Genomic DNA, 14074 nt, shown 5'->3' on the forward strand with positions numbered 1-14074 from the left:
TTATTATCTTGGGAAACAGACTTAGTAGTGGTATTGTTGGGTCAAAGAGCATAGGCAGTTTAAGAACTATTTGGCCATAATTACAGACTATTCTCCAAAATGATTAGATTAATTCAATCCCACCAACAGTGAATTAGTGTAATATTGTTTTAATAACAATGATAAGTGACTAAATGATTTTGACTACTATAAACACCCAAATTAACTACACAAGACATATGAAGGAAAATGGTGTCTGCATCCAGAGAAAGAAATGATAAGTAGAAGTATATATAGAATAGTTTTACATGTATATACATATTTGTATCTAATGGTAGCCCTCTTAAGGGAGGGGAGAAAGAAGAAAAAGAAAAAAAGATCACATGATAACTTCATTATATATTTAAAAGAAATAGCAAGTAGTACATAATAGATTTGCAGTTTCATGTATGATTTTTCTCTATTCTACTGTTATATAAATGCTTGTTTTTATTTCTTAAATTCAGAATAAAATAAGCAAAACAGAAAAAATAGAAAAAAACCCCAAAATGATATTGTTATCCAAGCATATTACAGACCACTTGGATAGAAAGTGGAATAAGATGAGAGGCTTGGGAAATAAATAGATCCCAGATTTGAGAAGAGGCTTAATATAGTGGTGATGGAAAATCTCAATGATCAGGTTATATTCTGGAGCTATTTCTCTGCCAAAAACAGAGTAACTAATAACTTTTGTAAGTTTATAGGATCACAAATTTAGAGAAACACAAACCCTTGATGATCTAGTTCTCATTTTACAGCTGAAAAATTGAGGTTTAGAAGTTAGCCTCAAGCAACTTTCTTTAATCATGATGTTATCTTTCAAAAAGTAAAAGAACCAAATAGGGTTGAATTCCATTCGGGAATTGATACTTGCCAATGGGGAGGAACTGGTTGCTGGAGTGTCAATGATCAGAACCTGGGTGAGGAGAAGTAACTATTACTTCTGAGAGCTTATGATGGAGGAGGAGACAGTTGGTATCAGAAGTACTAAAGTTTAGAATGAACTGGATCATAAAAGCTAAATATAACAAAAAAGTTGTGAGTTTTGTTTAATTATTTTTTTTGCAAAGATCAGGAAATAGAGCAAGATCAAAGAAAGGAGAGGACTATTATTCAAGGACAGTGGAATGATGACCGAAAACAAAGTGAAGACAAAGCTGCCAAATTATTATTTTGCTTCTGTTTTCTCTGCCAAGGACATTGACCTCTGGGCAAGAAAAGACATAAAAATGCTGAATATTAAGTTAATACTCCAGATAAGCAAAAAGATGGTGGGAGAACACTTAATTGTTCTTGATGAATTCAAGTTACTTGACCCCAAATGAACTACAATGTTGGATCTTAAAAGAAGAGATGAATGTGATTACTGAGCCACTCCCAACGACCTATGAAATCTCAAGGGAAAGCAGAAAAGATACCATAGAATTGGGGAAGGAAAAATTCCTCCCCTCTCCTCCCCCCACAAATGAAAAGACAATGGGGATGTGCTAAATGTAAGCCAATGACATGATTTCCATTTCTGGGAAAACTTTAGAATGCAATATTCAATATAGATGGCTCTCTTGAAAAGCTCTGGCTATCCATTTGGAATTCTGTAAGAAAAATGACAGAACTGTTAGACCTTGGATGTAGTGATTTCTCCCTGGGCATCTTTTCCATATAAGTCAAAACCTTTTCCAAAATCCAATATAAACCAAAATATTTATAGCAGTCCTTGCTATTCAAAGCATATCAAAGCAATACTCACTATGGTGGTAGCAAAGAACTGAAAATAAAGTGGGTGTCCATTAATTGAAGAATGGCAGGAAAAACTCTGGCATGTTAATATAATGGGGTATCATATCATAAGAAATAAAAAATATAAGGAATTTAGAGAAAGAATGGAAGACATATCAATTGATGAATGAAATAAGCAGAAATAAGAGAACAATATATCCAGTTATTGGAACAACATAGTGAAAAAAATCACTAAAAGGAAGAGGAACTCTGAGGTGCTAGAGAAGAGCTCAAGAAACATCTATTTCCCTCACAGCAGAGAGGTGGGGTCTTTAGGACAATATACTACTGGGGTAGCTAAAAGGATGAAGGGCCTGGATACAATACCATGAGAGCATCGAGTGAAGATGCTGGGATTATTTGCCCTGGAAGGAACATAAGAACTATCTTCAGATACCTGAAAGTCAAGAAAAGGCATCAAACTTGTTCTGCTGTATCCTCTTGCACAGATGAGGTTCTTGTTTGTTTGCATCAACAACTTTGATATGTTCCTCTACCTGAGTTCTTTTTCCCCTTGGGGTAACTCCTTCCCCATAAGCATTTTGATTTTGTGGCATTAAGTGATTCGTTTTCAAGTTCCAGGAATGGAATAAAGGCTCCAAAGCCTTTTCCTAAAGAATTAATTGGACTTATCTAATAATTCCTAAGTATGTGGTACAGTAGGAATTGTTAAGGTAAGCATTCTGCATGTGTTATATAGAGTGTGTTGCATAAACACATACTCAGAGAGAACAAAGAATACTGCAAATCCAAGAGGATGAGCTAAGGGATTTGCATTTGTCTCTGAAAACCCAGTCTTTAGAGTTCCCTAATGCAAAGCACCGTCAACAGTGGCTGGATAGGCTTTAAAGTTCTTTGCAGATTACTTATTACTCTGTTTTTTTCTTCCATTCTAATTTTTTATTAACACTCAGGCTGGTCATGATCCTCTTTCATATTCTCTAAAAACTAAGCTGCTAAGTAAGATTTGAATTTACTTGTCTGTGTATTATTAGAGATTAAGATTGGAAAAGATCCTATTACATACACACACACACACACACACACACACACACACACACACACGCCCAACCAGATTGATCTGTAATATAGAACTTGCTCAGTGATCTTTGCTAATTTTAAGGAAATAAGCAAAACAAATAATCTAAAACTCACTTATGTGTGCTCACCCAGCTCCCTTCTCACTGTGAATGCAGTGGTCCACAAGGGATTGTTTGAGGAGGCTCTGGGACTGATTGGAAGGAAGACTATATTAAAGAGGAGACAGGTAACTCTGGGCATTCTAGGTCTTCTGCAGTTTGGACAGCATGGATGAGAGGCTCTGAACATACACTTTGGTATTTATACTTTGATGATATTACCATGGTTATTCTTTCCATCAGTATAGATCATGCTATAGATCACTTATTCATGCTTTCTAATCCTTGTTCACTTTCCCTATAAATATACCACAGAAGATCTATCCAATACACCACAAATCTTAAGTTTATATAAAATTCCAAAGGAAGTGAATGTTATTTGAATTTCAGGAAAGCTCTTGTGATGTCCCTTATTGTTTGTATATATATATATATGTATGAAAATCTATCCAAACCTAAAGGACTTTTTGTGAACATAGAAGAGTCTCCTATGTGATGGAAGCACCAAGAATTCATTCTCTATTTTCCAATATTTGGGCAGAAGCCATTCAATTTCAAAAATTTCCTTTTTTTTTTCAGATGATAGTATTCTTAAAATTTTTTTCCATTAATTATAGCCAGAGCTTTCAACCACTGCAGCTTTCTGGGTTGTCCTATTTCAATTTTACAAATTTGTTTAAAGATTAATAAGAAGAAAATGTTTCTCAAAGGCACCCAATAATCCCTTTAGCATGTGGCCCACATCCAACCTGGCCATCTACAGAGATTCAAATGAGCAACACTCTCTTCCAAGTTCATTCAAAAGGAGGAAAAGGACAAATAATGAAGCAAGAAATTTTTTTGGGAAGCTGAATCAACAATATGTACAGTCTTCTAATCCTAGCTAAGTGCATTTGATGGTTCTAATAAACCAAATTAAAGAATGCTGCACCTGGCTGGGACAAAGGTCAGTCTGGAACTAAAGAGAATGCCAGTCAAGAGGCAACATTCATTTTGCTTTCTTGCATCGAAAATGCATTAGTTTGGATAGCCCACATTTACATTTATTCTTGTAGATTAGAAAATCAAATCTAATAAATACAAACAGAAGAACTGGAGCCTCTGTATAAAGAGCATCTACAATTATCATGGTATGGAAATTGTTCTGTGTGGGCTTGCCTCTCTCCTCAAACCTGAATCTGGTAGTCCTGCTTTTCCCTCACATTTCCTCATCCAGGGCTAAGTGTGCTGTCTATCAAACCTATGTGTGTGCACACATACAAGTCCACAGACACACATGAATACATGATGCCCTCAACCACCCCAAATAACCATCTCCCTTTCTCCCCCTTCCTTCCCTCTTCTCTCTTTTTGTTGCTGTTTCCCTGTCTTCGTCTCTCTTGATGGGAATGTAGTTGGGAAGCCAGGCTGCCAAAGAGAGGACTGTTAGTGGTAAGGGGGGGGCTTGCCCTTGGGAGAGTCTCCCTGCACATAGCACATACCTTCCCTTTGTTGAAATAGTGAATGATCTTTCGGCACAAGCCCTCTTTTCGCTGCCACTCAGTTTGGGATGGGTAATGCAGGAATTCCCGGAGTGGCCGGTCCTCCCACTGGAGCAATTCACAGTACAGAAGCAGAGTAAATGCAGCCTCTGTGAGAAGACAGAACAGTACCTTCAGCCAGGTAGCTTAAAATGTCTTAATTTGGAAGTCCAAATTAAATGTTGGCACATCGGGCAATGCTACAATCAGAAATACACAAATCCAGGAAAACGAATAAGCTCTGAGAGTTAGGAAAACCCTGCAATGTCAATCCCTTACATTTTAAAAGATCACAGTACCACAGAAATTTAGTCCCTTTGGAAGGGACTCCAGCAGCCATTTTATCATACAACCTATACCTGAAAAGGAATCCCCACTATAATGTTTATCTCACATAGGGATACAGGGAGAAGATGGGAGAGGAGAGATCCAGAGAAAAGCTGTTGGGTCAATTTGACCTCTGGTGAAATGTCCTCAGTATGTCAGAACCAAAGCTCAACTGGACTCCTCTATGCTTTCCCTCTATATTCTCACTTCAACTAACGAGCAGTTCCAGTCTTAACAATTAAGGCAGGCTGCAGAAATTGTCTTAGATGGTTCACCCTTCTTAGGCCTGCAGGTGAACAGTGGCCACAGGCAGACATGGCATCACAGGCCATGTGACACTGTTTTATTCTGGTTCCCCTCCTACCTATTTGATCTCCCCTTATTTGTCTCCTTTGCAAGATGGTCATTATCCTCTTACTTTATTTCGTGTCCTTTTCTCCTCTTTTCACTCTTAGTGGTCTCATCAGCTCCCTCTACACTCTATACACTGACTCGGAATTATATAATGAAACTCTCTCTCCTGAGCTCCAGTGAGACCCACACTATCTGATGGACACTTCCAATGGATGGTTCCATGAGGATCTCAAACTCTACATGTCCAAAAATATACCATATTATCTTCTCCCCAAGCCCACCATCGAGGCTCCCCAAGTATCCAACCTCAGAGCTATTCCTAAACCCTTACTCTCCCTCAAAGCCCATATCCATCCAGTAGCCAAATTTTATTTCTCTTGCCTCTCCATCTCTCATATTTGTCCCCTTCTCTACATTCAAAGTCTCTACCTTAGTCAAGGCTTGTGTCGCCTCTTGCCTGGTTGTAAATGTTTTTTCTGTTTCTGATTTTATGTTCTTCCCTCCACTTTTCTTAATCCATTCCTCACACAGATGCCAATGTAATTTTCCTAAAGCATGGGTTTGACTATGTCATTCACTGTGTAACAGTCATCAATAGCTCCTTAATACCTCTACATTCAGATAATCCTCCTTAATTTGGCATTTCAAGTCTTGTGCAATCTAACTCATCTACTTGTGGACATTTTCTACTCCTCCCCTTCAAGCATTTTACATTCTAGATAAACTGACTTACTTTCTATTCCCCCAGCTCAGCATTTCATCCTCATCTTTGTGCCTTTGTAGATGCCTGGAATGTATTTCCTTCCTTTCTAAGAATCCTTCGCTTGACTTACATGAACTGATGCTGAGTGAAATGAGCAGAACCAGGAGATCATTATATACCTTAACAACGATACTGTTTGAGGATGTATTCTGATGGAAGTGGATCTCTTCGATAAAGAGAGCCTTAATTGATCAAAGATGGACAGAAGCAGCTACACCCAGAGAAAGAACACTGGAAATGAATATAAACTGCTTGCATTTTTGTTTTTCTTCCCGGGTTATTGATACCTTCTGAATTCAATTCTCCCTGTGCAACAAGAAAACTGTTCGGTTCTGCACACATATATTGTATCTAGGATATACTGCAACCCATTCAACATGTAAAGGACTGCTTGCCATCTGGGGGAAGGGGTGGAGGGAGGGAGGGGAAAAATCGGAACAGAAGTGAATGAAAGGGATAATGCTGTAAAAAATTATCCTGGCATGCGTTCTATCAATAAAAAGTTGTTAAAAAATTAAAAAAAAAAGAATCCCTCACTTTCTTGATGTCAGTCTATTAGTGAAATGGAGGTTCACCTGGTGTCAGTCATTTTCAGTCATGTCCAACTCTTTGTGACCCTATGGGACTTTTTTGGCAAAGATACTACAGTGGTTTGTTTGCCTTTACCTTCTCTAGCTCATTTTCCAGAAGAGGAAATTTAGGCAAACAGGTGAAGTGTTTTGCCTAAGGTCATGCAGGTAGTAAGTATCCGAGGGCAGCTTTAAACTCATGAAGATATCTTCCTGACTCCAGGTCTGGCACACTATCCACTGTGTCATCTAGCTCAGGTGTCACCTCTTGATTCTGCCTACTTGCTATTCTTTCTCTTTCCTCAATTTACCTTGTATTAACTTATCTGTTTACATGCTGCATCCCTCTTTAAAATATAAGCTCCTTGAGGGAGGGAACTGATTTTCCTTTCTGTCTTTCTATTCTCAATGACTAGCTGAGTAGCTCACACATTGCAGATATTTAACAAATGCTTGCTCACTACCAAAATATCTAGCTTTTCTTCTCCAATATTTTTGAATAGAATAGGATTTTTTCCCCTGTTTATTGTCAATAAGTTAAATGGTGAAATGGAGGTTCACCTTGGAATATGGAGATACATCATTAAAATGTTTCTAGTTTCTCCTTTGACTTCTTTGCCTAATTTGCTTGTACAGTCTTTCTTTCCATCTTAGCATCCTCTAATAGGATTTAATATTGATGGAGTATTTCATTAATTTTTACTAAGCGAGCCGATCTTTTCCAATCCCACACTCAGCCAGTACTACTGTCTGGAAATTACTCTTTCTCCATCTTCACTTTCATTTCCAAATAGCTTGGTTTTAAAAATGGCATCCAAATGAAGGGGTGTGAGTGCTTATTTGTGTTATTGGGCTTCCAGCCCAAAGCTGGGAGTCCCCTGCTCCAAGTGGCCTGAGTTAACACTGATGCCCAGCGCTAGGCACTGTGCCATCTCACTGAAAGAGGAGAAAATTAGAGCTATTTAAAATAATACTAGTGGCATGATGTGGTTCCCCAAATTCTAAGGGATGACGCATTGAATTAGAGCCACTGCTCAGGATTCTTATTAATCAATCTGACTAACTAACCCTTCCATTTCATTTGAACATTTTTGGTAAGTTCCAAAATTGGCAGGGTAGTTCTTTCCAAAGTCTCCTGCTCAGGTTTTTAGTTACTACTCAAACTTGTTTCTCCAGAATAAATGACATTCTTCTAGTTGTCCAACAAATCATTCTCAGAGGACAGTAACAGTTCCCCTTTTTCCAGTTACCATCCCTGAGGAAGGTGCCTGGCCAGGAGGCTGTTCACGTATCCCCTTTTCTCTCTATTGCCTCCCACGCAATAGGGGCTCCATACACAAGCTGAGGACTTCATATGAGTGTCCATGTTTCTTCAGTTCTGTCCCTCTGGGCAGGAATGGCAGGCTCTCCTTTTCATGTATCCCTCGCAGGCCCAGCCCCTTTTATATAGCTCAGTCGATGCTGACTAGTTTCTCCTTTTGAAGCAGAGGCTATAAATACCTCCTGTTATTGCCTTCTCTCAGTGCTGTTAAAAAGTAGCTTACTTTACTGGCCTAAGAGCCTGGGAGGAAATGGAGGTTTAAGGTTTCATTTCTGGCCAATTGTTCTCCTGTTCATGGAATGACATCCTAAAATGATCAATGATCATCTCCTGAGATCTGGAAAATGACCAGAGAGTGAAAATCTTTGACCCTCACAGTGGACTCTGGAACAACACGTTCATCCAAGTTTAGCTTTTGGGAAAAGATTTTATTTCTTCTTTTCGATTTGAGGTTAGGAATTAAAACACATGGTGAGGTGTGAAAAACTATTAGAAATCAGATTATGTTATGCTATGCATATAGAGATACAGAACTGCTCCCTGGGATTTTAACCAGCTTTTCAATAATTTTAACTTTACATTTTACAGAAAGACACACTTGGCATCTCAGGAAATTGGGTAACATCCTTCACCATCAGTTAAATACAGGAATTGTTTTGTTGCTAAATGGCAGTGGGATCCTCATGAGAAGGGCTCGGATTTTTTTAAACATGAGGTTACTGTTTGCTATGAGAATTGTGATTGTATGGTGATTTTGTCAAACTCTGGATTTTACTTTTCTTTTCCTGGGGGAAAGTACAAAGAATGATTGCTCTCATACAAGTCCAGGGGCAAGGTCACAGAGTTTAGAAGCAGAGATGGAGTAATGATGCACTCAGATGGTTGAGGACATCCTGGGGGCACAGTGGGTGGGGCAGCAGTGAAGAGAAAGAACAGAAAACATAGAGATTGAGAAGCTGGGACTGTAGAGATGTCAAGGCTTAGGAGGGGAAGAAGGTTGGTTCTGCCTTCATTTCTAATACTCTGTGCTACTTCCCCTCGCCTTCTCTCTCACCAATATGAGCTTATGGCTGGGATACCAAGAAGGGGAGTAGCAAAGTGAGAGGAATGGACCCATTGGTCCTTTTACACCCTTTCTGGTGGCTGGAAATCATGGCTTGAGTCTTCGTCTTCCTCTGCTCTGTCCCCAGTTCCTGAGTCAGTGCACATTGTCCAGGTTTCCCCGCCCCCCCCCCCTTGGGGTGGGGAGGGAGAGGAGCCAGTACTCACCAGTATAGTTTTCAGCCTGTAAATGCATGTCACACAGTTTGTGGATGTATCGGATGTACATCTCCTCTTTGTTGATCTCAGATTTGTAAAAGTTCTGTAAGAGTGAGATGAAATTCTTATTTAGAAGGACACTGGAACCCTGGGACAAGAAGTCATTTTCTGAGCTCACTCCTGTGTCCAGTGCAAGCCACCTAACAACACTAGTGCAGTCCTGGTGGGGTATTCTCATTGAGGGGGATTCACACTGAGGTCAGGTATGAACCAGGCCTGGGAGAAAGAGAGGGATGTAGGAAAAGGATACGGAAGAGCTTTCACACGGAATGTTAATTTCCTGTTGAGGAAAGAAAATGTTCAGAACAAATATTCCTTCACTAACAACTCTGTTGAGTAGGTCCTGGGGCCTGTGCAGCAGAGCTGGGCTGACAGTTTCCCTGTCCCAGGTAGAAGCCTCATCTCATGAAGGTGAGAACATACACAAGAAGGGTTGCCTGGTTTTGGTACCTTCATTCCTAAGATAATGAGCAAATATTTTTTTCTTCCACAAATTATGATAATTACATGCTAGAGGATATGAGAGAGAGAGAGAGAGAAAGAGAGAGAGAGAGAGAGAGAGAGAGAGAGAGAGAGAAGAGAGAGAGAGAGAGAGAGAAAGAGAGAGAGAGAGAAGAAGAAGAAAAAAGAAGAAGAAGAAGAAGAAGAAGAGAGATCTAGGCAAATTAGACTAGACATTGGGTGAAGTGGTGATCTACTTGCCATTAAGTTAACTGTGCATCCAATCTTCTTATTCTCAGTTTCATCTCCTTTCATGCAGTCCCTAGAAAAGAAAGCTCAAGTGAGATTTTTACAATAGAACTAAAATTCGAGTCTGAATCATCACTGCACAACAACTAATAGCTTCAACCGTCGATGTAGGCTATGTGCAGATTGTAAAGCCCACAGCACTGCCTCTGCTACCAACCCCCTTGCTATTTCTAGGCCTCCCAGACCACTGGCCAACTGCTCCTCTACAGCTAATCTTGAAGTACTGCTAAACACAAATGTGCACAGCATTAAGGGACTATCAGCCAGGTCTGTAAACTTGAAGGCTAAATCCCTGAGTTATATATAGAAAGAGGCACAGATCTTTCAATTAAAGGGACTGTTGATCTTAGCTTGGGCTCAGAGGGTCTATCAATCCCCTTTGAGTGGTGTTTTCACCAAGCTCTCAATGACTCAGAAAACATGGTTGCTTCCAAGGAAAAAGTCCTTCTGTAGGAATAAAGCAAGTAGAAGAAAAGGCCTGGCTTTAGTGACTTAAAACACTAGCTTTAGTCCCAGAACCAAAGAGAGAGACTTGGCTTTCCATCAATTTGGGCGTAATACAGGAAAACATTTTTATAAGGACTCCAGAGCACAGCATGCCTTGCTATCCTAAATACACCAGGAGATCTTCCAACTTGAGATAAATTCTTCTGAGACCCCTTCCACATCTGAAAGTCTGTAATTCCACAACAACAGCAGCCAGCAACTGCCAGAAGTGATAGGGAGAGGATTGTTCCTGTTTGAAACTGTTTATCTTATTTAGTTTCAGTTTATACTGGGATGCACACTTTGCTCAGCCTATGTCTGACCAAGACCATCTTCTCCAACATGGCCACCTAAGTTGTTGTCCAACCCTTGCTTAAAAACCTACCTCAATGGGGAGGGAATCCCTACTTTCCAGGAAAGCCCTTTCTGCTTCTAAATCACTCTGCTTGTTAGATTGTTCCTTCTTCTTTGAGCTGGGGTTGGTTTCCTTGTTACTTTTACCCACTGCTCCTTGTCCTGCTTTCTAGGGCCAAGCAGGATGCTTGTTGGCAGCTTTCCTTTCTTCCCTATCTCTCCTCTTCTCTAGGCTCCAGTTCCTTTGACTGATCCTTACATAGCATTGGTCTTAAGGTCCTCTGGGATGCTGGCCATTCTCCACTGATGCTTGTCAGCATCATTTGTAAAATACAGCACCTTGAGCTGATATGTGATCAGGACTGAGTCCAGAGGAGCTGTCTTAATACCACTTTTCTTTTTCAGAACCCGACGTCCTTCCTTATATATCTCCAATCACTTGCTTGGTTGCTTCATGAAACTGTTGATTCTTCTTGTGCTTGGGGGCCAGTAAAACCTGCAAATCTTTTTCAGAAAAACTGCTATCTAGCCACATCTTCCCATCTTGTAAAGTGATTGTGGTTGAAACCAAGTGGTGACTTTATATGCACCACTGTTAAATTTCATCTTGTTTTTTAATAAAGTACAATACTCTTGTTAGTCAACATCTTTTGGGATCTTGACTCTGTCATTTAATGTGTTAATTATCTCCCCTCACTATCTTTGTGCTTCCAAATTTTATAAGCACGCCATTTTTTGCCTTTACTATCAGTACAAATGTTAAATGGCACAGATTCAGGCACGTATCCCTGAGGCACTCTACCTGAGACCATCTTCAGAGTAAACACTGACAAATTGACTATTAGCAATTGCTCTTTGAATCCAGTCATTCATTGTTAGAAATCTACCTAACTGGTGCTGTACACATTTCCTCACATGAATAGCACAATAAAAATAAGGGAAAAAAACCTTACATAGTTGGTCAGATTCTTTGGTAAAATCTAAGTAAACTATCTCTATAGCATTTTCCTGATCAACATCTAGATATCAGAGTCCTGTATTGACCAGAATTCACCAGGCTGCAGAAGGCAACAAGCTGCAAATTTGAGATCTTGTTTTTCTCTAGTTCAGATTGAGTTTTCTTTACATAAAAGACACCTGCTGAGATAGCACAGTGTTTGCTAGTTTTGACTCAGAAGGCAAAGGAAAGAACAGAAGAGAATTCATTTGGAGAAACTATTGTATATCCTCGGGAAAAGAAGAAACTTGTAAAACGAGAGAGAGCTAACTCAAAATCCCTCTGGTGTGGGACAATGAGCATCTCTTAAAGCCACCAAGTCTCTGTAGCAGCTCCCACACACTGGACATGGCTATCTTTCATCTCTTCTCCAGCTGGCTGGGAAAGAAGGTGAACATCCCCTCTTCTGGAGGATTCAGCAATAGCCCTGACAGTGGTGATGGTCACTTGGGGTAGCACTTGTTACCTATGGCCAACTCTCCTTTATGTAAAGGGCTGATAACCAAGGGCATGCTTACCCTTCCTCAGGTTGCCTTCTCTTTGGCCACTATCTGGGAAAGAGAAATGCTTAAAACTCTTTCCTTGTTTATTTAGCACTTTGGCATGAATTCTGGTGAAAAATTATATTTTTGGGTAAAATGAAGTTAAAGAATTCTAATGAGGCTCTCGTTTGTCATGGCTGCCAAAAAATGATAGGCAGAACAGCCTGAAGTTAAGGGGAATGGCCAAAGGTTTAGTTGTTGTTCGGTTGTTTCAGTTGTATCCGACTCTTGGTGACCCCATTTGGGGTTTTCTTGGCAGAGATACTGGAGTGATTTGTCATTTTCTTCTCCAGATGAGGCACCTGAAGCAGCCAGGGTCACACAATTAGTTAAGGGTCTGGGGCCACATTTGGACTCAGGAAGATGAATCTTCCTGATGTCAGTCCCAGCACTCTATCCACTGAGACACCTGGCTGCATTAGGCACGTCATTTAATCTCCCCTACTCAGTGTTTTACTATGAGATAGTTACCTGCCCCTGTTCCCCTCGAGGGACTACAAAGGAGGGCACACAGAGGGAAATTCTCTGAGGTTAATCTTTTCTGAAGAAACATATTAGGAATATTCAAAGTATGATTTCTAAGGACACATCTCAAAGCTGCGTTTTAGGTAAGTACTGCTATGTAGCTATAAACAAAGTTCAGTTGTCACCAGACAATTCATTCCTGAGCATCCTCTCCTCCCCCAAACCCCTCCAGGGATGATTGAATCATTCTTCAGCTACCACCTCCAGTCTTGTAAGGCCATCTATGTTCACACAGCACTTTCTTAAGGACTGTCTACACCAAGAAAACTTTGTGCCTTCATTTTTTACTGTGTCTTTGGATACAGAATATAAGAATCAGATCACACCAGCTTTGAAAAGCTAGCTCAAGTGGAGCCCTAAGTACTCTTCTCCTGAATGATGCAGAGAGTCATCCATTCTGTTCTTTTTTCCAGACTCAGTGAAAGAACTTAAAACTTATATCCCACAGGAAGGAATGTCTAGTACCTGGCAAACAATAGGCTCTGTTTTCTGGAAATAATTTGAAATTTTTATCTGGTGCTATTTTCTACTTGACCACAATTAGACTTTTTTTCAACTTGGATGGCTAAACTGAAAAGTGTACTGTTTGTAAGGTGGGACCCCAAGAGGCCTATCTACCATGTCTGTGAACAGCCAAGTAGTTTACTATTCCGTGCTTTCCAATTTTCCCTCTTATAGTTACAGCTAATGTTCCTTCAGGAACATAAAAATATGCTTCTAGGCTTACAACAAAAGAGAAACTTCTTAACAGTCTCCAAATTTTACAAATCCACTTTCCCCTTTTTCTGTTAGACTTGAATGTATTCTATTCTTTATTAGTTTGGAATGGGCTAGGTGTTGTCTCCCCCCACCAAGTTTAATTATTTTTTAATGAGCAAAAAGCTATTTTCTATCTCATTTTTCTGACCCTCACAATGAAAAGAAAAAGAAAAATAAAATCCTTGAAACAAAAAGTCAAGAAAAACAAAACCCAGCATTTTTCTTGTCTGAAAAATATTTTACTTTGTACTCTGAGTCTAACTGCCTCTGTGTCAGAATATGAGTAGCATCTTTCATGAGATGAAAGCTAGCTGTTGTCTTATAAAGAGGCCTTGGTTTGGATCAAATTGGTCTCTCAATCTGAGGTTTCCTTAGAGTTTACCTAAAGGTCTTAGATAATTATGGAATTTGAAAGCCAAGATCCCCAAGATCAAGATTCTTAGCCCTAGAAACTCAGCAGGGTTCTTTCCTCAGATTTGTCTCTTTCTGTTCATAACTGCTTGGGACACTTCTTGAACATTTTTGGGCATTGGTCCTCAGATTTATGAAGT

The 14074-nt window shown here is 39.7% G+C and overlaps 1 protein-coding gene across 1 annotated transcript in view; it reads right to left on the reverse strand.

Annotated features, from left to right (window-relative positions):
* Positions 1-14074, reverse strand: part of DOCK3 (dedicator of cytokinesis 3) — a 513257-nt gene that overhangs the window by 52398 nt on the left and 446785 nt on the right. Inside the window, exons 36-38 of the mRNA XM_051985737.1 lie at positions 9813-9873; positions 9060-9153; positions 4418-4566 (exon numbers count right to left, since the gene is read on the reverse strand). Coding sequence (XP_051841697.1) covers positions 4418-4566; positions 9060-9153; positions 9813-9873 — 304 coding nt within the window. The remainder of the gene's footprint in view (positions 1-4417; positions 4567-9059; positions 9154-9812; positions 9874-14074) is intronic.

This window comes from Antechinus flavipes, chromosome 1, assembly GCF_016432865.1.
Source record: "Antechinus flavipes isolate AdamAnt ecotype Samford, QLD, Australia chromosome 1, AdamAnt_v2, whole genome shotgun sequence".
NCBI lineage: Eukaryota > Metazoa > Chordata > Mammalia > Dasyuromorphia > Dasyuridae > Antechinus > Antechinus flavipes.